The sequence below is a fragment of the Papio anubis genome, chromosome 7 (assembly GCF_008728515.1).
Source record: "Papio anubis isolate 15944 chromosome 7, Panubis1.0, whole genome shotgun sequence".
NCBI lineage: Eukaryota > Metazoa > Chordata > Mammalia > Primates > Cercopithecidae > Papio > Papio anubis.
Genome location: NC_044982.1, coordinates 90,543,256 through 90,567,192, shown reverse-complemented (window position 1 = coordinate 90,567,192; position 23,937 = coordinate 90,543,256). Strand labels below are relative to the sequence as shown.

The following is a 23,937-nucleotide window of genomic DNA, read 5'->3' as shown; positions in this document are numbered from 1 at the left end:
CACACACCAGGTGTCCAGGGAGCCTGAGACCAGAGACCATGACAGGACAATCGTGCATATTAGCTGGCGCCAGGGTGGGCCAAGAGCAGATGGCATCTCACCAAGGCCCCTGCCCTTGAAGCTGACCGCAGGAAGAAAGAGGTACCAAAGAAAATCCTACTTGGAGTGAGGTTAGTTGGAAGGTATCTAAATCCACTCGACTACTTTTTCTGCCATCAGCCAGAATGGGTGCTCCAGATATAGATAAAACTCAGTTCTAGGAAAATCAAGTCCTAATTTTGCACACCTGAGTGTGAACTGTGTGAAGTCAAAATTAAGTATGACAATAGCAGGTGCATGTAATAATGGAGCCTTTTACAGATGGAAGAGTGCTGTCCTGGGTGACATCCGTGGTCCCCTCACAGGGATGTGCTGGGGCTGGTGTTTCATGCCCATGGATAGCCAGGACCTGTGGGGCTCAGAGCTGTGCAGGGATCACTCAACAAGACCTGTCCAAATATGCAGGCCAAGTCTTCAAAATGCTGTGTGTCCCCTCCCAAGCTGGCTTCATCAGAGAGATGGTGGAATGGAGCTCTCTCCCAGCGTCCACTTCCCGATCCGTCACCAAGGGTCCCCACGCACCCAGGACCATCTGAAACACAGGAGTGGGAAGCCAGCAGGGCTAGACACACACAGAATCCAGGCTTTGCAGGGGAGGGAACAAAGGCCTCCAGTCAGCTTGGCCTTCCCACAGCACAGGCACCAAGGCCAAAGCTGCTGGGCCTCCAGAAGCCACCTCTGCAGCCCAGGCTCTGGTCCACAGCAAAAGTGGGTGGGATAAAAGTCAGAGCATGTATTGTGAAATTCGATTTCTTCTGCTCAACTTATGTCTGCAGCATTCAGGAAGGGAGCAGGGGAGGGTTTTGTTAGGAAATTACCAAAAATCTCTGATGAGGAGAGATCAAAAGAGGAAAGCAGAGCCCCCGAGTTCAGTGTCCGACGTCAAACCAGGGCCCATCGCCACACTTGCTGCCACAGCGTCAGTCACCTACAGCCCAGGAAGGTTGGGGGTGGAGAGGGGCCGGCAGGGACTAAAGGAACCTTCCCGGGAGGCCTCCTCTGGCAACTCCTTTCTGCTCCCGGAAGCATGTTGGGGAGGAAATAAAAGCTTCCGGAAAGTATGAGGAAATGGTTCTCAAACTTTTCAAACCATCGGCTATGATTTTATAGAACTTTATTTTCTAATACTAAATTAGTAACTTTTTTTTCATTTTCAAAATATAGCACTGTGGTATTAGATGTCTTTTTCTAACCCACATCCACCTACTCCCACCCCGCACCCCAAAACATCCTCAAGTACCACTCATGTGGCAGGGGTTTGGGGTAGGAGCAGCCACTAGAAACGCAAAGGAGCGGATGGGAAGCTGTGCTGACGGCACAGCTCAACCAGAAAGGCACACGCGTGGCCAGCAGCGGGACACTGCAGTGTGTTCCTTGTAGTCTTTCTCTCTCTTTCTTTCTTTCTCTTTCTTCTTTCTTTCTTTCTCTTTTCTTTTCTTCTTCCTTCCTTCCCTTCCTTCCTTCCTTTTTCTTTTCTTTCTTTCCTTTTTTCTTTCACTTTCCTTCTCTTTCCTTTATTTCTTTCTTTTTCTTTCTCTCTTTCTTTTTCTTTCTCTCTTTCTTTTTCTTCTTTCTCTTTTCTCTTTCTCTCTCCTTCCTTCCTCCCTCCCTCCCTTCTTTCTTTTTCTTTTTTCTCTTTCTCTTTTTCTTTCTCCTTCTTCTTTTTCTTTCTCTCTTCCTCTTTCTCTCTCTCTCTTTCTTTTTTTTATGAGATGGAGTCTCTCTCTGTTGCCCAGGCTAGAGTGCACAGTGGCACAATCTCAACTCACTGCAACCTCCACCTTCTAGGTTCAAGTGATTCGCACACCTCAGCTTCCCAAGTAGCAGAGATTACAGACACATGCCACTACACCCAGCTAATTTTTGTATTTTTAAGCAGAGACAGGGTTTTGCCATATTGGCCAGGCTGGTCTCGAACTCCTGACCTCAAGTGATCTGCCTGCCTCAGCTTCCCAAAGTGCTGGGATTACAGATGTGAGCCACCACACCCAGTCCCTTGTAGTATTTCTTTATGTAGCTTATGTGAATTTAATTTAGACCGATTTTCATGAAGCTACTTTACAAATACAATACATATAGTTGGTTGTAATATCTACATTAGATGGGACGAATTTTATCTGCTTCTGTTGTTCACGTGGTGATACGGTGTGGCTGTGTCCCACCCAAATCCCATCTTGAATTGTGAGAAGGCCCCGGTTGGAGATAATTGAATCACAGGGACGGTTCCCCATACTGTTCTTGTGGTAGTGAATAAGTCTCACGAGATCTGATGGTTTTATAAGGGGTTTCCCCTTTTGCTGGGGTCTCCTTCTCTTTTGTCTGCCCCCATGTAAGATTTACCTTTCACCTGCTGCCATGATTATGAGGCCTCCCCAGCCACGTGGAACTGTGAGTCTATTAAACCTCTTTTTCTTTATAAATTATCCAGTGTCAGGCATGTCTTTATCAGCAGCATGGAAACAGACTAATACACATGGAGACCCAGCAAACATTTCCTAAATCAAAGCACCCCTATTGCAAGTTGAGAGCCATGAGGGAATGATCATAAAAAGAGCCTACCTAGTCCTGTGACTGGCATTACCTAGGAAGATTATACCACAATCTGCCCCCAGGAGATGTCCTCCCAATCCCACAGAATTGGAACAGAACCTGGGTGCCCAAGGACCCAAAGCCGTCTGCTGGGAGCCCATCCTGTACAGCATCCATCAGCCGCCCACGAAGAATGGGTACCTCGAGTCTCAAGCAGTCAAGATCACCCAGGTTCACAAGTCCTGCGGCCTGCCTATCTGCACATTGTCAAGAATCCCTGTTAGAAGGGTTTGCTGCCTAGAAAATCTGAAAGTGACTTTTTTTTTTTTTTTTTTTTTTTTAGACAGAGTCTCGCTCTGTTGCCTAGGCTGGAGTGCAGTGGCATAATCTTAGCTCACTGCAAGCTCTGCCTCCGAGTTCACGCCATTCTCTTGCTTCGGCCTCCCGAGTAGCTGGGACTACAGGCACCCACCACAATGCCCAGCTAATTTTTTGCATTTTTAGTAGAGATGGGGTTTCACCGTGTTAGCCAAGATGGTCTTGATCTCCTGACCTCGTGATCCGCCCGTCTCGGCCTCCAAAAGAGCTGGGATTACAGGGGTGAGCCACCACACCCAGCCCTGAAGGTGACTTTTGTTTAGTGGGAAGGAAAGTTCAGAAAGATGAGGCAACTCCATTAAACAGAGTTAGTTGGCACTAAAGCATCCTTCCGGAAGCACCTCAGTGGCTGTGGTCACATTAGGATTTTCCTGCCAGGAAAGAAATTATTCCTTCCAATTGTGTCTCATCTGATGCTGAAAATAACACAGGACCTTCCTAGAGCCAGAAATCACAGCTGCGTAGATACCGGGCTTAGGGACCTCCCGTGACTGCATTGCTGTGGTCTGAGCTCGGAAGAATACCCAGCTCCAATCCCTCTTGCTTTGCCATGGTAATGTTTTGTGCCCTGTGTGAAATGGTGGAGCCAGGGGAAAAGAGGAAGGTGGCCAAGGAATTTCATGGCTTCTCAAGAGGGAAACTTAGATACCTAACTTTAAAACTTCCAGCTGCTAAGCATGCTTTCCCTAGAAAGAGAACTAAATCAAATGCAAAGATTGCTTCTTGCAGAAAATGGGGATTTTAAAAATTATCTCATAATCCATTGGCCCCCTGAGGTTTCTGGAAGTAGCCAACAAGTTGAGTTTATTTCTTCCTCATCCTGAAGGGCTTGTTCTCAAAGACTTCCTGGAACAAAATACCCAATGCTGGGAGAGTCTCAAAACCCTGCTTCCTGAAATATAACCTGTTTGAAGGCTCCATGCATAGCAGTGAGAGTCCGTCACCGCTGCCAGACCCTGGTCCGGAATGCAAGCTTCCAAGTGACTATGGACTCCCTGCCTGAGCCCATTCGTGAGTGTGGGGCAGAGCGGCCCTCAGGACAGTGTGACTGTTACAGGGCATGTGCGCACATGCGTCTGGCCACTGCCCTTGAAGAACGTGGGATCCAGAAACAGCCTTGTTCTAAGTAATGACTTCTTTGTGGATTTCCCACATTCATTTTGGAGTCAGATCACTTTCTCCCCAATAACTCCTTTTAGATGGGAATGAAAGAGCATTCATTTAAAAAAAAAAAAAAACAACCCACACACACACACACACACACACACACATACACACACACACACATGGCAGGGCGCGGTGGCTCACACCTGTAATCCCAGCACTTTGGGAGGCCGAGGTGGGCAGATCACTTGAGGTCAGGAGTTCGAGACCAGCCTAACCAACATGAAGAAACCCTGTCTCTACTAAAAAAAAAAAAAAAAAAAAAAAGCCAGGCGTGGTGGTGCATGCCTGTAATCCCAGCTACTCAGGAGGCTGAAGCAGGAGAATCGCTTGAGTCCGGGAGGAGGAATTTGTGGTAAGCCGAGATCGCGTCATTGTACTCCATCTTAGGCAACAAGAGCGAAACTCCATGTCAAAACACACACACACACAAAATATTTACTACTGCAACTTTGTTGTTTTGTTAAAGCAAACAAAGAGAAAATAATTGGACATTGTGAAAATTAAAACTGGGCCAGCATTGGTGGCTCACACCTGTAACCCTAGCACTTTGGGAGGGTGAGGAGGGAGGATCACTTGAGCTCAGGAGTTTGAGACCAGCCTAGCTAACATGACGAAACCCCCATCTCTACAAAAATACAAAAATTAACCAGGCTTGGTGGCGCATGCCTGTAGTCCCAGTTACTGGGGAGGCTGAAGTTGGGGCATGACTTGAGCCTGGGAGGCAGAAGTTGTTGCAGTGAGCTGAGATCACCCCACTGCACTCCAGCCTGGGCAATAGAGCAAGACCCTGACTCAAAAACAAAATTTAAAATGTGCTTCAAATGACATCAAGAAAATGAAAAGAGAAACCAAAGAATGGGGAAAACACCTGCAAATCATATATCCAAAAAGGGATTAAAATCCAGAATTTATAAAGAATTCTTACAAATCAACAACATAAAAACAACCCAATTCAAAAATAAGTGAGGATTTGAATAGACATTTCTCCAAAGAAGATAATACAAATAACTGAAAAGCACATAAAAAGCTGTTTGACATCAGTAGTCACTGGGGCAATGCAAGTCAGCACCACAACGAGATACCACTTCCCACCCACTAAGATGGTGGCTGTATCAAAAAGATGGAATAGGCCCCGGGTGCAGTGGTTCACGCCTGTAATCCTAGCACTTTGGGAGGCCGAGGTGGGCAGATCACGAGGTCGGGAGTTTGAGACCAGCCTGGCCAACATAGTGAAACCCCGTCTCTACTAAAAATACAAAAAATTAGCCGGGCATGGTGGTGGGTCCCTGTAATCCCAGCTACTTGGGAGGCTGAGGCAGGAGAATCACTTGAACCCAGGAGGCAGAGGTTGCAGTGAGCTGAGATCACGCCATTGCACTCCAACCTGGAGCAAGACTTTGTCTAAAAGAAAAAAAAGATAGAATAAGTGTTGGCTGGGATGAGGGAAGCAGAAACCCTCATACCTGGCTGGTAAGAATGTAAAATGTTGCAGGGACTTGGAAAAACAATTTGGCAGTTCCTCAAGAGTTATCATATGACCCAGAAATTCCACTCTCGGATGTGTACCCAAGAGAACTGAAAACATATGTACACACACAAACTTGTATTTGTGTATGTGTATGTTCATAGCAGCATCATTGAGAACTACCAAAACCTCAAGTCAATCCAGACTACATCACCTAGTGAATGCCAAAATACAGTGTTCTACATCCATACCAAGGGATATTATTTGGCAATCAAAAGGAATAACAACTGATGACATCCACCACAACACGGATGAACCTTGGAAAAATTATGCTAAGTGAAGGATGCCAGCTGTGAAAGACCCCATATTGTGTGATTCCGCTTAAATGACATATCCGGAAAAGGCAAATTTATATATAGACTAGTGGCCACACCTCTGGTTAATTTCTGTAATTTTGTAGAGACAGAGTTTCACCATGTTGGCCAGGCTGGTCTTGAACTCCTGAGCTCAAGTGATCCACATACATCTTCTCCCAAATTGCTGGGATTACAGGCATGAGCCACCTCGCCAGGCCTGAATTATTAGTTTAAATGAGGGAACTTTAAGGTTTGTAAATAATATCTCAATAGAACTGTTAAAAAATAAGAGACAGGAACACAGAAAACCAAAAAATAAAATTGATTTAATAAAAACAAGACAACACACATAAACATGTGCATTATGGGCAGTCCTGCACACAGTGCTGGGAGGGACCCCTGCACACGGCCTCACAGCTGGCACGGACTGGGCAGGAGGTTGCTCTCAGTTCCACGGCATTGCCTTCTAACTTGTGTGGTCGATTCATATGCCCTTAAACAAAGCCATCAATACATCAGCTGTTCTTCCCTGAGAGGTTTATTTTATTGAACAGTAACTTCATCAAACCCCTGAGACATTTTTAAACATTTATTTTCATGTAAACACAAAATACTAACCATTCATCTCAAATAGCACAATGTTCACAGCACACACATCCCATGTGAAAGGTTACATCTGACACCACACACAGGGCACCCTCTAGGCTGAAGACTTAACTCTACTTTTATGGTCTGTGCCACCAGCACAAAGAGCCCATGTGTAAGGGGCAGGGGGGAGGCAGGCTTCATGATGTCTCCATATGAAGCTCTAAACTATATTTCTAGTCAATTGGACCCTTCCATCTTTGTAATGGGTGCAAGAGAGATGAAAACTCCAGTGGAATACTCCAGAAGATATTCCTTTAAAGAGAAGACAGTTTCCTGAGGCCAGTAACCACACTTCACTTATATCCCCTGTGCCCGGCACACAGCATGTCCCTGAGAAAGCATGCTGAATATCTGTTGCACAACAGGATGGATGGATGGATGGATGGATGGATGGATGGATGGATGATGGATGATGGATGGATGGATAGATGGATGGATGATGAATGGATGGAGGATGGATGGATGGAGGATGGATGGACGGACGGGATTGGACGGGATGGACGGATGGACGGGAAGATGGATGGATGATGACGATGAACGGACGGATGGTTTTATGGATGGAAGATGGATGAATGGATGGATGGATGGATGGATGATGGATGGCGGATGGATGGATGGATGATGGATGGATGATGGATGGATGGATGGATGGATGGATGGATTGGATGGGTGGTGGATGGATGGATGATGGATGGGTGGATGGATGGATGATGGATGGGTGGATGGATGGATGATGGATGGGTGGATGGACGGATGGGATGATGGATGGATGGAGGATGGATGGATGGATGGATGGATGGAGGATGGATGTATGGATAGATGGATGGATGGATGGATGGATGGGTGGAAGATGGATGGATGGAGGATGGATGGATGATGGATGGATGGACGGATGGATGGATGAATGGATGGATAGATAGATGGACGGTCGGACAGATGGACAGCTGGATGCATGGATGAATAAATAACAGCTCCCACTGTGTGTGTCCTTTGACTGCTCAAAGAACAGATGATGTATTCCCAGAGCTTGGGACTGTTGGTGGTCTCCTTACCAGGCCACAGGAGGGGCTTTATTACATCCTAAAAAGGTAAAACCCAGCAGGGTGCGGTGGCTCACGCCTGTAATCCCAGGACTTTGGGAGGCCGAGGCGGGCAGATCACAAGGTCAGGAGATCGAGATCTTCCTGGCTAACACGGTGAAACCCCGTCTCTACTAAAAATACAAAAAAGTAGCCGGGCGTGGTGGCAGGTGCCTGTAGTCCCAGCTACTCGGGAGGCTGAGGCAGGAGAATGGCGTGAACCCAGGAGGTGGAGCTTGCAGTGAGCCAAGATCGCGCCACTGCACTCCAGCCTGGGCGACAGAGCAAGACTCCGTCTCAAAAAAAAAAAAAAGGTAAAACCCTATTTCTGTGTCAACAAGGTAACCAGGCAGCCCAGGGCTGACCCTGCAGCTGAACTCCAACGGCAAAGAGCAGAGGCGGCAAGGCCCACCACGGTAGCAGGCCCCTGGCTTCTCCAAAGTCAGTGATGAGCACAGAGGGGTTTGGGGTGTCCTCAGCAATGGGATCGGATTTGCATTTTCCCAAAAGCAGGGTCAAGAACTTGGGTCATCTGCCTCAAGAGGGCCTGACCAGCTTTCTCTGGGAAAAATCCTACTGAAATCAGCAAGGCTGGGCCCAGGTGTAGAGAAAGCACCGCCCCAGCTCTCAGGGAGCAGGCTTTGGGCTCCCTAAAGTGGCCTGGATTTGCGCTCCACCCTTGAGGAGGGCAGACGGCTCTGAGACAGCTCTGCCTAGCCCATCGGACCTGAGGCCTGAGAGCGGGTCCCTGTCTCTGCATCCCAAGTGCGGCCATACACAAGCCACCAAATACAGGGCTCCATCAGTATTTGAGAATGGGGAGGTCAACGTCACATTCAAGCCAGGTTGTCATTTTTAGTTACTTTTACTACCACAAGCTTTTCCACTCAAGGCCACCATGTGCTAGAAGCACCATCTGCCCAATTCCTACCTGGTGCTTCCCATCTAAGCTGATGGCTGAAGCCTGTGCAGAGCCCTCTCTGAGCACCTCCTGTATACCAGGCCAGAAAAGAGCTCCAGATCTGCAGTAGGCACCATCCAGCCCCTGCCCCTGCCCTCAAGGCACTTCTGATGTGGCTGAAGCCTCCCCGGAAAGGACACGTGTCCCCCTGGAAACCTCTTTGGTGCCCGTGGTCTCACAGCAATAGCAAGGCTGGCATGTGCAAACTTGCAATGGGTTTCTACAGCCCAGATGGAATGGGTGTGGCCCCTTCCTGAGCATCTTTAAACTTCTATATGGAAAGAGGTACATTCAGTAAAACATCCCTGTGGTTCCGGTGAAGTCCCACCAAGTTATCCTGAGAAGCAGAAGCCACATTAGTTTTAACAAGTAAGCTTCTGAAATGTTTAGGAACTATCAACAATTAACTTAGGGAAATATTTCCTCACTGTTGCATGGTGTCGCATGCTAAGCGCAGCATGTTCTCAGGCATTCTAGAGCCTGAGCCCACCTCAGAGGTATGTGGGGCCTGCGGGGTCACTGGCCCCTCAAAGATCCCTGGGGAAGGTGCACTCCCGGCCACACAAGTCTCAGACCCGAAACCTGGGAGCCCAGGCAGGCCTCCGGACCCGGCCCAGATGGGCGTCTGGAGACGTCAGGGACTGGACCTTGTAAGCTTGCCCGGTGTCTACCCCGCCAGCCTGGCATCCTCCTCTTCCACTCCACACTCTGGATCATTCTTTGTGTCTTCCAATTCTTCTCCACGCATCCTCTCCTGAAGTCAGAAAAGAATCCACAGGCATGCCAATTAAACATGGCAAAGGGGTTGTCCCACACAGTCTGGGGCTGGACGTTCAGGACATGCAGGTGTCCTGGTCTGGCTTGTGCCTTCACTTCCTGCTGAGATTCAGAATAGGCCAGGTTCAGACGCCCCAGCCAGCCACGGGGAAATCAGGTTTTGTGCATAAGAGCAGCATAAGAGCAGCCTTGCTATTGCTGTGAGACCACGGGCACCAATATTTACTGAAAGGAACTGAAGGACAGCCCAGCCTGGGGAGACCAGAGAAAGGGCAGGGAAGGAAGCATTGCTTTCAAAGCTGGCACTCCGTGCTCAAATGTGCAGAATTCCCCCAGGTCCACACCCATGGGCGTCACAGTACCCTGGACACTTCTGCTTCCTCTAACAGAGGTTTAAAAGAAAAGTCAAGGATCAACAGAAATGGCCAAGTACTACGCTCTCTGTTCAGTGCCTGTTGGGTCTTAGGTTAGCCCATCTTTCTATGGTGAACCAAAGAAAATGAAAGCCCTCATCTGCCAGATGGCTAGAGCTAATGTCAGACAGGAAGCAGCTTTCTAAAACAATCCAGCACTTACTGGGATATTTTATGCTTTCATTGTTGAATCTTCTATTTCAGAGCAATATAGTTTCCAAAATAAGCAGTATTTGTCCATGATGTACAAGTGTGAGTTTAAAGTAATTTTGGACTCTTTAGGGATTTGAGAGCAAAGACCCTTTGGCACCAGAGAATGGACATTTTCACAATACCCTGTGTGGGCAAGAGTCTGGTTTAGCCACAGGAAAACCAGGAAAACCTATAATCTTATGAAATACTGAATGACAACAAGCCTCTAAGAAATATTCTTAATATTCCCTCAAGATTCTGTTCTACAGTCACTCTGGATTATACAAAAACCTAATACCTAATTCCACTCCATCCCAGCAATCTGAGCTTTCGCAGTGGAGGAGGAAAGAAAGACAAATTTGTCTTGTTTTTTGTTCTGCTTGACAGACACTGGTCCATGGCAAAATTTGAAATTCAGATTTTTCAATATTTCCTTAACGATGCAAGGTTACGGCCAATTCCCATGTGTTCTGTTCCATTTTGGTTTCGTTAGAGCTTGTCTAGTTTAGAGAAGAGAACCATAAAAAATCTAATTACAAAGGCCTCTCCTCGCAACACCCCCCTCCCATGATAGCCCGGAGATTCTGAGCCTAGACCAAGGCCCCGCTGCCACAAGAAGCCCACAGCCGAGTCATCTAGGAAGCTGCCTGGCAGGTTCAGACCACGGCTTCACTGAGCAAGGACAACCTGATTACTAAGAAAGTGAGAGGTTCATGGGGGTGATATAGTATCACCATACCTTGCTGCTGTCTCCAGGGGCAGACTGTCTGGGTCTGTCATTCTGAGAAGTCCTCGCATGACGGCTCACGTTCTCCTCGGAATTTCCTGGGTGTGCTGCCCTCCCCAAGCAAGAGAAAGAGGATAAGCAAATGAGGGTGGCTCCCAAGGGGCTGGACAATCAAAAGAGGAAATGGTACACTGGGGACCTTGTAAACGTGTTGATAGCCATGACCCAACTCTATATCCTTTTTTTTTGTTTGTTTGTTTGTTGAGATGGAGTCTCCCTCTGCGGCCCAGGTTGGAGAGCAGTGGCGCCATCTGGGCTCACTGCAACCTCCACCTCCCAGGTTCAAGCGATTCTCCTGCCTCAGCCTCCCAAGCAACTGGGATTACAGATGCCTGCCACCATGCCTGGCTAATTTTTGTACTTTTAGTAGAGATAGGGTTTCACTATGTTGGTCAGGCTGGTTTTGAACTCCTGACCTCAAGTGATCCTCCTGCCTCAGCCTCCCAAAGTGTTAGGTCAATTCTATCTTCTTGACCTTCACTTTGCCATTTGCTGCAATGCTCTCCAGAAGACAGGTGTCAGGAGATGCAAAGTAATGGTTCCACTCAAGCATTTCTGAGCTGGAATTGTGATCTGTTCTTCCATCGATTCTGCAATTCAAGGGACTCACATTTTCCCAATTCTAGTCCTGGATCCTTTTTTTTTTTCCTTTTTTTTTTTTTTTTTTTTTTGCTCACTGGTGATTTTGCTCACAAGAGAGGTCATAATCACCCACGTTCAGTGAGTCTCCCTCCTCTCCTACCAAATCAGTACCGACTTGGAAAGGGATGACTTTCTTGTCCTCCTTTGCACCTCTCCACCCCACGCCCCCAAATCCATATGTGTGTGTGGTGTTCAGATCCCTAAAAAAATACGCAGTTTTACATTTCAGCTGAAAATACCTATGTAACACATTTTGTTTACTAAAGAACAAATGAATTATTTAGTTGTTATCTATATAAGTAAATTTTTAAATGTATTTACAGAACTGCATAAATTAGCAAAATTTGGTTTGGCAAAATTTAATTGTGGGCACTTAAAAATATCAGCACACTTTAGCTCTCTTGGCCATACAGAGTTTTTATATCACACAGTAGTAGGTGCCCATGTAGTTAGCTGGTAAACGAGTTCAGAAGCCAGGTCAGCCCTATTCACTACTGCATCCCTAACGTCTAGGAAGTGCCTGGCGCACCCGTAGATGCCCCATTAATGGTTATCGAATGAACAAATAAAGCAATACACGAATGAATGAATGAGAAAATGAAGTAGAAAACCTATTATCAATTTTCCACCTTTCCTAATGTTTTTATGTGTTGTGAGCTGTCAAATGTTTACTTGTATTTCATTCCTAATTGAGGTTCATTAAATCTTTAAAAATGAGCGCACTAATTTGGAAGCACACCTGGAGGTATCAGAGCCCTAATCACAGAGGTAAGTTATCATCCAAGGCTGCAGTAGATTACAATGGCCACTAAGGGGAGCCACACAACCTGTCAAAAAGCAGCATTTGCCAGAAAAAAACACACCCAATATGGTGGTTTTGCCCCCAGCACTCCCCAGCACACAGCACCACCACAAAATTGCTGTTGCTATTGTACTCTATAATGTATGAGTCACCAGAACAAACTAAAAAAAAAGGTCAGAACTGCAGTTTGCTGGGCATTAAACTTTCAGAAAAGTAGCCCCTGCTTCCCATCTCATATTTTTCACAACTCTTGATGCAAAAATCCTTCTGGTTTAAAAATTAAATGCAAATAAAAGTATTTGTGGATGACAACTGAATCGATTAAAAATTCAGCTGGAGAAAGAAAGCAAAACTATGACTTATAGATTGAAAAAAAAATTAATTTTTAAAGCAGTGGTCAATTATTTCCTGCCCCCAGTAACAATTTTGTAAAAGAACATTTCACTGTTGACATATTCAATTTCATTCTCTCTGGTAAAGAAACTTAAGGCATGTTTAGGCTGACCGGGAAATCACATCAGAAGCAATTATGATCCTATTGGTCATGTTTCAAAGGCTTTGTCTGTAACTGAATGTAGGAAGAAAGAAATTTCCCACAAACTCCTTCCCTCAAAAGGTCTGCATAACCTGTAAATATTTTCAGGGCCATTATAAGCTGCAGATGTTATCAACAGCCAAGATCGCACAAACTTTTAAAGACCTGGCCCACCAATCAGGCTGCTTCAAAAATAGTCTTTAAGAAAACATTTGCAATGAGCACAAGTTAATTTCCCTTTGAAATGTTGTGAAATGTTCATGCCTTATTTAGAACAAGAAGCAATTGATTCCACTGGGCTTCTTGCTTACAGTTCTATTTCTATGGCACATAAAATTATAGGATACCTCCAAAATAACTGTCAGGAAAAAGAAAGGAGAACAGATAAAACTTGAAAAAACAGAACAAGTCAAGAAAGTAACTCTAAGAATCACTGACTAATTTAAGACTAACATCCAATTAATGGCCTGAGTTTCCCAGGGAAGAGAAGGTTCCGGAATCTGCATTGTTAGGTGACCCGTAAGAAGTTCTAATCCACTAACACTTGCTGATTTCCATGAAGAGAGAAACAGATGAGAAACTGCAGAGCACTGAGCTAATCTGTGATCACATTTGCAGCCCCAACTCACCAACTTGAAAAAAACCTGAGATGTCAGCACTAACTGTCATAATGGTTGCAAGTTGAAGCCGGTTGGCTGAAAACCTTCCTGAGTGAATTAAAATCCTGACTGCGGGCCCTCGAGGGGAAAGAAGATGTGGGTGAAACTGGGAACTAGCCATGATTTATACAGGCAGTGAAAAGACCATAACTTAGAATTATTTTTTTTTAATTAAAGAGGTTTAGTAATCTAATTATATCCTAATTATAATGATAACCCTTATTCCTTCAAGGGACTCAGGCATGCTTCTGGAACATTCTCTGTGCAAGTCCCCTCATTTGCTGTTTTAAAACGAGAGTTGGTGAATCTCAGAGTGAATTAAAGTGACAGGTTTGGCATCTGACTTCCAGCTCAGTTTCCTCTGCCCAGACCACACTGACTCCTAGCTCTTGAAACAGCCCCAGTGGAATTCTCCAGGAGGAGCCATCTCCCCAATTAGGAGAAAACATCCTCGTCCCTGCTCACCCCTCTGGCCTGTGCGATTTCCACATTTCAATATGCAACACATTTTCTTTTTCCATTCCCAGCCAAGGAACTGAAACATCCAAGCACAGAGGCTGTGCGAGGCCCCACAGCCTCATTTGTGAAGCGTGTCCATAAACCCGCACAGCTGGACAGCTCAGTGCCCAGGGACCTGACCGGCTTCCCTTCATTCCTAACTCAGTGCCACAGGGCAAGTCACTTAACCGCCTCATTAGGATCACAGCACAGCCCCGCCCTGCCATGCCTCCTTCCCGGGTGCCTGGTCACCCCATTAATATCTGTAAAGATCCATTAAGCCTTCCAGCATAAAAGCAAAACTGATCACTATTATCATCAATAAACTCCAAGGCACGCTCACCTGTCAACACCTAAGGTGGATCAGTCACCACGTGGAGAGAAAGCCTGGCACCTCGGCTGCCTGTCAACCCCTTAATGAGCCACCTGCAGCCGCAGAAATGGCATTCGACGCTGATGGGAGCACCCACTCCAGGAGTGAAGGAGAGCCAGGGCTTTCATTTTGGACAGTTAATTTAAATTAACTGTCCCCCCTCACCTCCCACCCATGGCAGCACCTGCAGCCTGGAGGTGTCTGCTGCCCCACCCCTGGCCTGGCCTCACCTCTCAGTGCTGAGCTGAGAAGCACTGAACTGAGAAGCACCTGTCATGGGCAGCCGTTACCCACTTGCAAGAAGTGGAAAGTTCACTGTCAAAAAAGCAACTTGAGGTCGGGCGCAGTGGCTCACACCTGTAATCCCAGCACTTTGGGAGGCCAAGGAGTGCAAATCACCTGAGGTCGGGAGTTCAAGCCTGGCCAACATGGTGAAACCCCGTCTCTACTAAAAATACAAAAATTAGCCTAGCATGGTGGCACATGCCTGTAGTTCCAGCTACTCAAGTGGCTGAGGCAGGAGAATCCCTTGAATCCAGGAGTCGGAAGTTGCAGTGAGCCACGATTGCGCCACTCCACTCCAACCTGGGTGACAGAGCCAGACTCTGTCTCAAAAAAAAAAAAGCAACTTGGAAATCCTGACACTGCAAGCCTGCTTTCCCATCTGACCGTTTAAAGGATTTCCCACCCCCTGCCTCCTCCGGAAACCCACCACCAAAGGCTCTGTTTTCGTGCTTCCTCCACTAAACCCCACTGGCAAACTGCCACTGGGGCACCGTCTCAAGCAACCAGAAATTGAAGACGGAGTGCACATCTGTCAACAGGGAAACAAATGACATCATGTCCACGCGACATCATACTATGCTGCTGTGAAAAGCATCAGGCAGCAGTTTTGCAGCACGTTGTCTCTGCGGCGCTGCCATTATGTGTGCAGTCGCCTCAGAGGTGAGGAGGATAGGAGACTCGCGTTTCATAGTAAACCCTTTGGAGTTTTCAACCAAGTGCACACAGTACCTTTTTTTTTTTTTTTTTTTGAGACAGAGTCTCCCTCTGTCGCCCAGGCTGGAGTGCAGTCGCGATCTCGGCTCACTGCAAGCTCCGCCTCCCGGGTTCACACCATTCTCCTGCCTCAGCCTCCCGAGTAGCTGGGACTACAGGCACCCGCCACCACGCCTGGCTAATTTTTTTGTATTTTTAGTAGAGATGGGGTTTCACCGTGTCAGCCAGGATGGTCTCAATCTCCTGACCTTGTGATCCACCCGCCTCTGCCTCCCAAAGTGCTGGGATTACAGGCATGAGCCACCACGCCCAGCTACACATTACCTTTCATTACCTGTTCAGAATAGTGTTTTCAACTCATCTTCAGCTAGGCAGAGGAAACTGATCTTCTTATATGTTTCGATAATCTATCTAATTTTAAAAGGGGAGTCCCTTAGTCCCAGGGAGCTCCTAACTGCTAAATTGGGGGTGATCTTTTTGAGCAAGAAGGACGGGAAGGTGTGCTTCACTCAGGAGGGGAACGTTGGAGGATAAGATGTCCCCAACCAGGTCCTGCCCCTCCTTTGTTCTTGCCACAACAGAAATAACATCCACATGGGTCTCATTAGATCATGTAAATCCATACTAGTATTGAGACCAGAAATAACTAGACATGGTGCAGTGTTTCAGTCCTACTCACAGTCTGGAAGCTTTGCCTGGTAAAGTTGAACCTTGAGCCAGACGTTGGTGTGCTGGCCCCAGGCCCCCAGGGGCTCCACCTCCCACAGGCGCCCTGGCTCCTTCGGACAGACCAGCAGGAACTGCCTACAGACTGGGAGAAGGGAACGCAGTGTGAGTCAGGAAGTCCCCCACCTCACCCTGGTTCACTCTGCGCCAGCTCTCTGGGTCTCAGATACGGCCAACTCCAGTCCTCTAGCAGCCCTCTACCCCCTGATCTCTGCTGGAATCCCTGCGGCACTCAGACCACTTTTTCACCTGCCTACCATGGACACGCCCACCTCCCCGGCTCCTCCTGGTGAGGAGCTCTCATCTCCATGCTTCCCATCTGCATTCATTTACCAGGGCTCCTCTAACAAAACACTGCAGACCGGTTGGCTTAAACCAGGAGTCCCCAACCCCTGGGCCACCGACCAGTGCCGGGATGCGCAGCAGGAGATGAGTGGTGGAGGAGTACACAAAGCTTCATCTGTATTTACAGTTGTTCCCATTGCTCATGTTACCGCCTGAGCTCTGCCTCCTGTCAGATCAGTGGCAGCATTAGATTCTCATAAGAGCATGGACCCTATCGTGAATTTCGCATGCGAGGTTGCACACTCCTTATGAGAATCTAATGCCTGATGATCTGTCACTGTCTCCCATCTAGTGCAAGATGGGACCATCTAGTTGCAAGAAAATAAGCTCAGGGCTCCCACTGATTCTACATTATGGTAAGCTGTATAATTATTTCATTATATATTAAAATGTAATAACAATAGAAATAAAGTGCACAATAAATAAATGTAATGTGCTTGAATCATTCTGAAACCAATCCCTTGTCTCTGCCCCATCCATGGAAAAACTGTCTTCCACGAAACCAGTCCCTGGTGCCAAAAAGGTTGGGGACCACTGGTTTAAACAACAGAAATTTATTTCTCATAGTAATGGAGGCTGGACGTCCAAGATCAAGGTGGCCCAGGGTTGTTTTCTCCTGAGGCTTCTCTCCTTGGCTTACGAATGGTCATTTTCTCCCTGCATCCTCATACAGCTGTTTCTGTTTGGGTCCATCCTGGTGCCTCTCTTCTTACAAGGACACCAATCATACAGGACTAGGGGACCACCCTCAGGACTTCATTCAACCTTAATTAACTTTTTAAAGGCCCTATCTCCAAATATGGTCACACCAAGGGCTTCAACATATGAATTTGAGTGGGGGGCCCAATTCAGTCCTCAGCACCATCCACCCTGGCCACTCTTCATGCACCGTCCTTCCTCCCTCCCAAAGAAACTTCAAGCTTATCCTCTGCTCCCTCCTGGATTCCAGGGTCCACTCAAGTTTCCCACACTTTTATGCTCACATTCATGGGTGAACATTTTCACATGGCAATGTCCTGAATCCAGGTGAATGGGAAACTGCTCCTGGTTCTGCAGGTGCCCATGAGGACTCCATTAGGCCCTCTTCTTAACATTTGGGGGGCCCTGGGAAAGAACACAGATGGAAACCTACACAGTGCAATGCTAAGTGCAGGCAGACCTCGGAGATACTGTGTGTTTGGTTCCAGACCACCACAATAAAGCAAATATCACAGAAAAGCAAGTCACACAAATTTTTTGATTTCCTAGCGCATTCATGTAAAAGTTATGTTTATAGTATACTGTAGTCTAGTAAGCGTGCAATAGCATTTTTGTCTAAAAAATATAATGTACATACCTTAATTAAAATATATTTTAATGCTAAACAATACTAGTGATCATCTGAGCCTTCAGGGAGTCATAATCTTTGTGCTGGTGGAGGGTCTTGCCTCAAGGTTGATGGCTTCTCAGAGTGGGGTTGCTGTGGCAATTTCTTAAAATAACACAGCAATGAAGTTTCTTCCACTAATTGATTCTTCCTTTCACAACAGATTTCTATGCAGCATGTGATGCTGTTTGACAGCATTTTACCCACAGTAGAACTTCTTTCAAAATTGGAGTTCATCCTCTCAAACCCTGCTGCTGCTGCTTTCTCAACTAATTTATGGAATATTCTAAATCCTTTGTTGTCATTTCAGCAATGTCCACTGCATCTTCAACAGGAGGAGATTCCAACTCGAGAACCCACTTTCTTTGCTCATGCATAAGAAGCAACTCCTCAACTGTTCAAGTTTAATCATGAGATTGCAGCAATTCAGTCTCATCTTCAGGCTCCACTTCTAATTCTAGCTCTCTCTTTATTTCCACCACATCTGTAGCGACTTCCTTTGCTGAAGTCTTGGACTCCTCCCTCAAAGTTATCCATGAGAGTTGGAATCAACTTCTTCCAAACTCCTATGAATGTGGATATTTTGACCTTCCATGAATCATGAGTGTTCTTGAGTGTTCTTAATGGCGTCTAGAATGGTGAATCCTTTCCAGAAGGTTTTCAGTGTACTTTGCCCAGAACCATCAGAGAAATCACTATTTATGGAAGTCTTAGGAAGTGTATTTCTTAAATAAGACTCGAAAGCTGAAATTATTTCTTGATCCACAGAATGGATATTATGTTAGCAGGCGTGGAAACAACATTAATCTCTTTGTACATCTTCATCAGAGCTCTTGGATAACCAGGTGCATTGTCAATGAGCAATAATATTTTGAGAGGAATCTTTTGTTCTGAGCAGTAGGTCTCAACTGTGGGCTTAAATTATTCAATTTTTTAATGTGGGCTTAAATTATTCAATTTAAGCCCAACTGTGGGCTTAAATTATTCAATTTTTTAACAGACGCGCTGTCATCCAGACACTGTTGTTCCATTTCTAGAGCACAGACAGAAAATATTTGGCATAATTCTTAAGGGCCTTAGGATTTTCAGACCAGTAAATGAGGATTGACTTCAGCTGAAGGCTACCAGCTACATCAACCCCTAACAAGAGACTCAACCTGTCTTTTGAACCTTTGAGGCCAGGCACCAACTTCTCTTCTCTAGCTATGAAAGTCCTAGATGGCATGTTCTTCCAGTAAAAGGCGGTTGCACCTACATTGAAAATCTGTTGTGTAGTGTAGCCACCTTTATCAATGATCTGAGCTAGATCTTGCAGATAACTCGCTTTGCTTCTGTATCAGCACTTGCTGCTTCACCTTGCACTTTTATGTTATGGAGACGGCTTCTTTCCTCAAACTTCATAAGCCAACCTCTGCTAGCTTCAAACATTTCTTCTGCAGCTTGCTCAAATCTCTCGGCCTTCATAGAATTGAAGAGAGTTAGGGCCTTGCTCTGGGTTAGGCTTTGACTTAAGGCAGTGTTGTGGCTGGTTTGATCTTCTATCTAGACCACTAAAACTTTCTCCCTATCAGCAATAAGGCTGCTTTACTTTCTTATCATTTGTGTGTTCACCAGAGTAGAACTTTTCATTCCCTTTAAGAATTCTTCCTTTGCATTCACAGCTTGGCTACCTGGTGCAAGAGGCCTAGCGTTCAGCATACCTCAGCTTTTGACACGCCTTCCTTGCTAAGCTTAGTCATTTCTAGCTTTTGATTTAAAGTGAAAGCCATGTGACTCTTCCATTCACTTGAACATTCAGAGGCCATTGTGGGGTTATTAATTGGCCTAATTTCAATATTGTTGTGTCTCATGGAATAGGAAGAAAAGGAAGGAACAGCTGATCGGAAGCGGAGTCAGAACAGGCTCGTGTATCGATAAGTTCACTGACTTATGCGGGCATGGTTTGTGGTGCCCCCAAATGATGTTATAACAATTATAACATCAAATATCACTGATCACAGATCACCATGACAGATATAATAATAATGAAGAAGTTTGAAATATTGTGAAAATTACCAAAACATGACACAGAGACATGAAGCGATACCATACTGTTGGAAAAATATCCCTGATAGACTTGCTTGAAGCAGGGCTGCCACAGCCTTCAAAATATAAAACATGCAGCATCTGCAAAGTGCAATCAAGGGAAGAGCAGTGAAATGAGGAATGCCTGTCTTCCAAAGGTACAAACCAAGTTAGCAAAGCGCTATATATGACACGTTCTGCCCTCCTATCTTGACAAATATAACTTCCTAACAACAGGAGAAGCTCGTTTCAAATTTAGAATTCTTGGACTCCTTGGAGTGTTGCACCAGAATGTGGCAATACCAAGCGAGCTGGCCCCCAGCCGGCAGTCCACCCCCTTCTCCTCCCACCCCAGCCCCCAATACCTCACGGGGCCTGTGAGTACAAATGTGGCCGTCCTCCCCACATGCCATCCACAGTCCCCCAGGAGCCGCCCCTGGGCTCTGAGGATGTGCAAACTGGCGGCATGGTCCACCCTCATGAGCACAGACCCAGGGATGAGGTCCACTCAGGCCCACAGTGGCCACTGGCAGGAATCCTGGGGTACTGGCACCCTGAGCCAGTTTAGAAGGAGCAGCATGAGCCAGGTGGGCACCTCCTCTTGGGCCCATGAAGTCCTCGCCCCTTGGAAGAAGATGCAGTTGAAAGAAGGCTCAAAGCATGGGGCCCAGGACTTCTGCCAGAGTCCCTGCTGTCCAGTTGGAAGGCATCACTGAACTCAGTAAAAACCTGACAGGCACACCTGGGTGGCTGAAGCCCAGAGAGAAGTAGCGTGAGTCAGAATCAGCACATTCAGATCTTTCTCTGCAGGCAAAGACAGTGGAAGGATGGGAGGGATCACAGGGCCCTACAGGGTCTCAGCAAGGCTGGCCCAGGATCAGCAGCCAGCCCTTAGCCTTGGAGCCCACTGTTCCTTTGAGTAAAAGGCTCTCTTCCACTCCCTTGCTAAAGCTTCCTAAAACCCTGAGGTGGCCTGCACCTGAAGCAAGAAGGAGGAGGGGGCCTGGAAGGACATGGGTATGGACAGAGGACCAGCTGCCTGGGCCCCCGAATGCTCCTGCACCTGAAAGTGAGCTACACGATGCAGGAAGCCTTGAGCACTCTTGCAGAAATTCAAGGCTCTTCAGAGTTTTAACAACAGGCTAAGAGTTTGAAAATACAAAGAAACAGCCAGACCCACTTGGGGAAAAGTATGTTTTTACCTGCTTTTCTTTATGACTTCACAGCAACGGAAGCTTCCTTGCCTTTCCTAACTGTTCTCTCCTATCCCTTGAGCCAGAAAGACGCCAGAAACTGCATACTAAGCGTTCAAAAACCGCCGCACACCAAGAACAGAGGCAGGGCACAAAGTAGGGTGTGTGTGCTTCATGGGGGAGAAGGGGACTCAGAGACATGCTCTCCAGAGCCTCCCACCCTCGTCACCTTAGAGTGTGATGTTTCACATCAGAGTTGTTTCATCCTCCTCTGGCAAACGTGGATAAAGAATATGGGAGGGAGGCATCTTGTGCGTAGAGAGCTACAGAGGTGCTGGAAAGCTGAGTCCATTCAGAGCTTGCCTTTCTACCCGGTCCCTGCCTTCCCTTCAGCTTCTGGGCTCTCCCGTGGCTTCTAGTTCAAAGGACAAAGTGAGGAACTGCAGGCATCAAGTGAAATAGCAAAGGCACTCCAAAGCCCCGCAGCCCGCAGCATGGCGGTAGCTCTCCGGATTCCCTTCTCTCTGAGCTCGTTGATTTGTTTGTGATTGTTTCTGAATCCAATTATTTTCCAGCTTGGGAGAAGTTCACTTCTTGTGATCAAACATGAAGTCTCAGTTTGTGCTGCAGCAACCACAGATTTCTCAGAAAGAAGGAAAACCCCACGAGCGTGCTGCCAAGCGGAGGCCTGCATCTGCCCACAAGGGCTCCCCAGGGCCTCCCCCTGCAGAATCCTCCAGAATGCACATGTGTTATCCATCACCATTACCCAAATGCTTCTGCAAGACACAAGGGGTTTTACCTTGGTACATGGCAGGAGACATCAGGCAGCTGACCCCCAGGGCCTTGTCCTCTGGGAATGTCTCACAGAAGTCCCACAGCATGGCTGTTCCCAAGCCTTGGCGCCAGTGTTTCCTCCTGATGAACACAGTGTCAAAGATGGGCAGCAGGTAGCATGCACCAGTGCCATCACCACACAGGCTGCCTGTAGAGAAAGAAAGAGACAGATATTGTCCCCTGGGCTCACAGCTGACCCACTAGGACCCTGTAGGGCCCCTGCACAGCCAGAGTCATGGGTACCTCCTGGAAGCATGGTCAGTTTCACAAGCTAAACAAGTGATGCTAAAATAGCAGATCATTCTCCAGTTGACTGATTAGCTTTCTTTACAAACTCACATGATACAAGACCACTGGACTGAAATGAAAGGTGAACCTGGGAGACTAAGCAGAGTGAGGCCACTCAGGCAGCACCCTCCTCAGATTCCTCCCTTCACTGCACACAGTTCAATAAGACCCTTGGAGCCAACCAGGAGTATCTGGCAATGTCAACCATCTCCCTGCAGAAGTGAAACCTGAAGAGACCAATTCAACTCATCTCTAGGGTATGCACTTGTTTCAGTAACTCTAGCAAGGGCTCACCATGTCCAATTATAGCAAAATGCACTTACCCCAAATAGACGCAGCACCAGGCCCTGCTTCTCATGAAATATTGATGGCCCTGCTGCAGCAGAGCAAGAGAGGTGACAATTGGCACCCTCCCCGCTTTTCACCCATAACTTAACTGTATTGCAACCAAGGTCAACACCAGCACAGTTGCCATTTCTGCAATGAGAACGTGGCCTTTCAGCCAGGCATCCCTGTCATCACCCTAACTAGAACACCAATTCTACATTGAGCCTACTAGCTCACCTTCCTCACCTCTAAACTGCACAGGTGCCCATGCCCTAGATGCAATGGAAGAAGAAAACAAATAAGGAGCATTTTCAGCTCCTGTTGGAAGTGGTGGCATTTGTCCCTGCCAAGATTCAGAAGTGGATAATTTCCCAAACAAACAAACAAACAAAAATATGACTCAGATTCTAATCAGCCAGACTGAACTGCAAAGATACACACTCCCATGGTGAACTGTTTGCAAAAATGGCCACGATTACTTCTTTCCTATGGCCATGCCCCTTTGCATTTGATTTTGAAGCTCCTCCCATCAAGAGATGGGATCAATTTCCCCTCACCTTTAATTCCAGCTGGCCTTGTGACTCGCTTTGATCAACAGAATGAGGCAGAGTGACAGCACCACCACTCTAAGCCTAGGCCTCCTGAGGTCCAGTGGCCTGTGTTCTCTCTCGGATCCCTGCAACACACCACAAAAGCAAGCCCAGGGTAACCTGCTACCATGAAAGGCATATGGCCCAGGCACTGCTGTGGTCCCAGTCAATGTCTAGCCAGCTCCAAGCAGCAGAGCCACCTGACAGGCAGGTCACCATGGATACATAGCCAGCCCAGCTAGACTAGAAAACCACCCAGCTGAGCTCAGCCTAAAATGCCAACCAAAATAATTGTTAGCTAAATAAGCAGTTACTATTTCATACCAAAAATGAATTTAAAAATAAATAATCTCTGGCCAATAAGGAAGTTCATTTCTCTTGAGACAGTAACTATAAAATATTTGGGATTTCAACCTTGATGTGCTTGAGATGACAGTACCAACTTGCTTGCAATTATATTATTTCAATATATAGAAGATGAGAGCAATGTTCTTGTAACTGTGAAGTCTTCCAAAACTAAAAAAGTTTAATATTAAATAAAGATGCAATTTAATTTACAGTAGCATTAAAAAGAAGTAAATAATTAAGAGTATGTTTAAGAAAAGAATTGCATTGAACACTGAAAACTACAAGACATTGTTGAGAGAAATTAAAGAAGATCTCAATAAATGAAGAGAAATTCCATGTTCTTGGATTGGATGACTCAATTCTTAAGATAATTCTTCTCAAAATGATCTGTAAACTCAATGCTAGCTCTATCAAAATCCTCTTTGTAATTCTACAACTAAGCATATGAAAGAATGCTCCACATCATATGTTATTAGGAAATCACAAATTTAAAC

The 23,937-nt window shown here is 46.5% G+C and overlaps 1 protein-coding gene across 1 annotated transcript in view; it reads right to left on the bottom strand.

The window, feature by feature from the left end:
- Window positions 1-9,316: 9,316 nt before the first annotated feature.
- FAM169B (family with sequence similarity 169 member B) overlaps window positions 9,317-23,937 on the bottom strand; it is a 47,558-nt gene continuing 32,937 nt past the window's right edge. Inside the window, 3 exon segments of the mRNA XM_021933646.1 lie at window positions 9,317-9,436; window positions 10,804-10,898; window positions 21,856-22,038. Coding sequence (XP_021789338.1) covers window positions 9,317-9,436; window positions 10,804-10,898; window positions 21,856-22,038 — 398 coding nt within the window.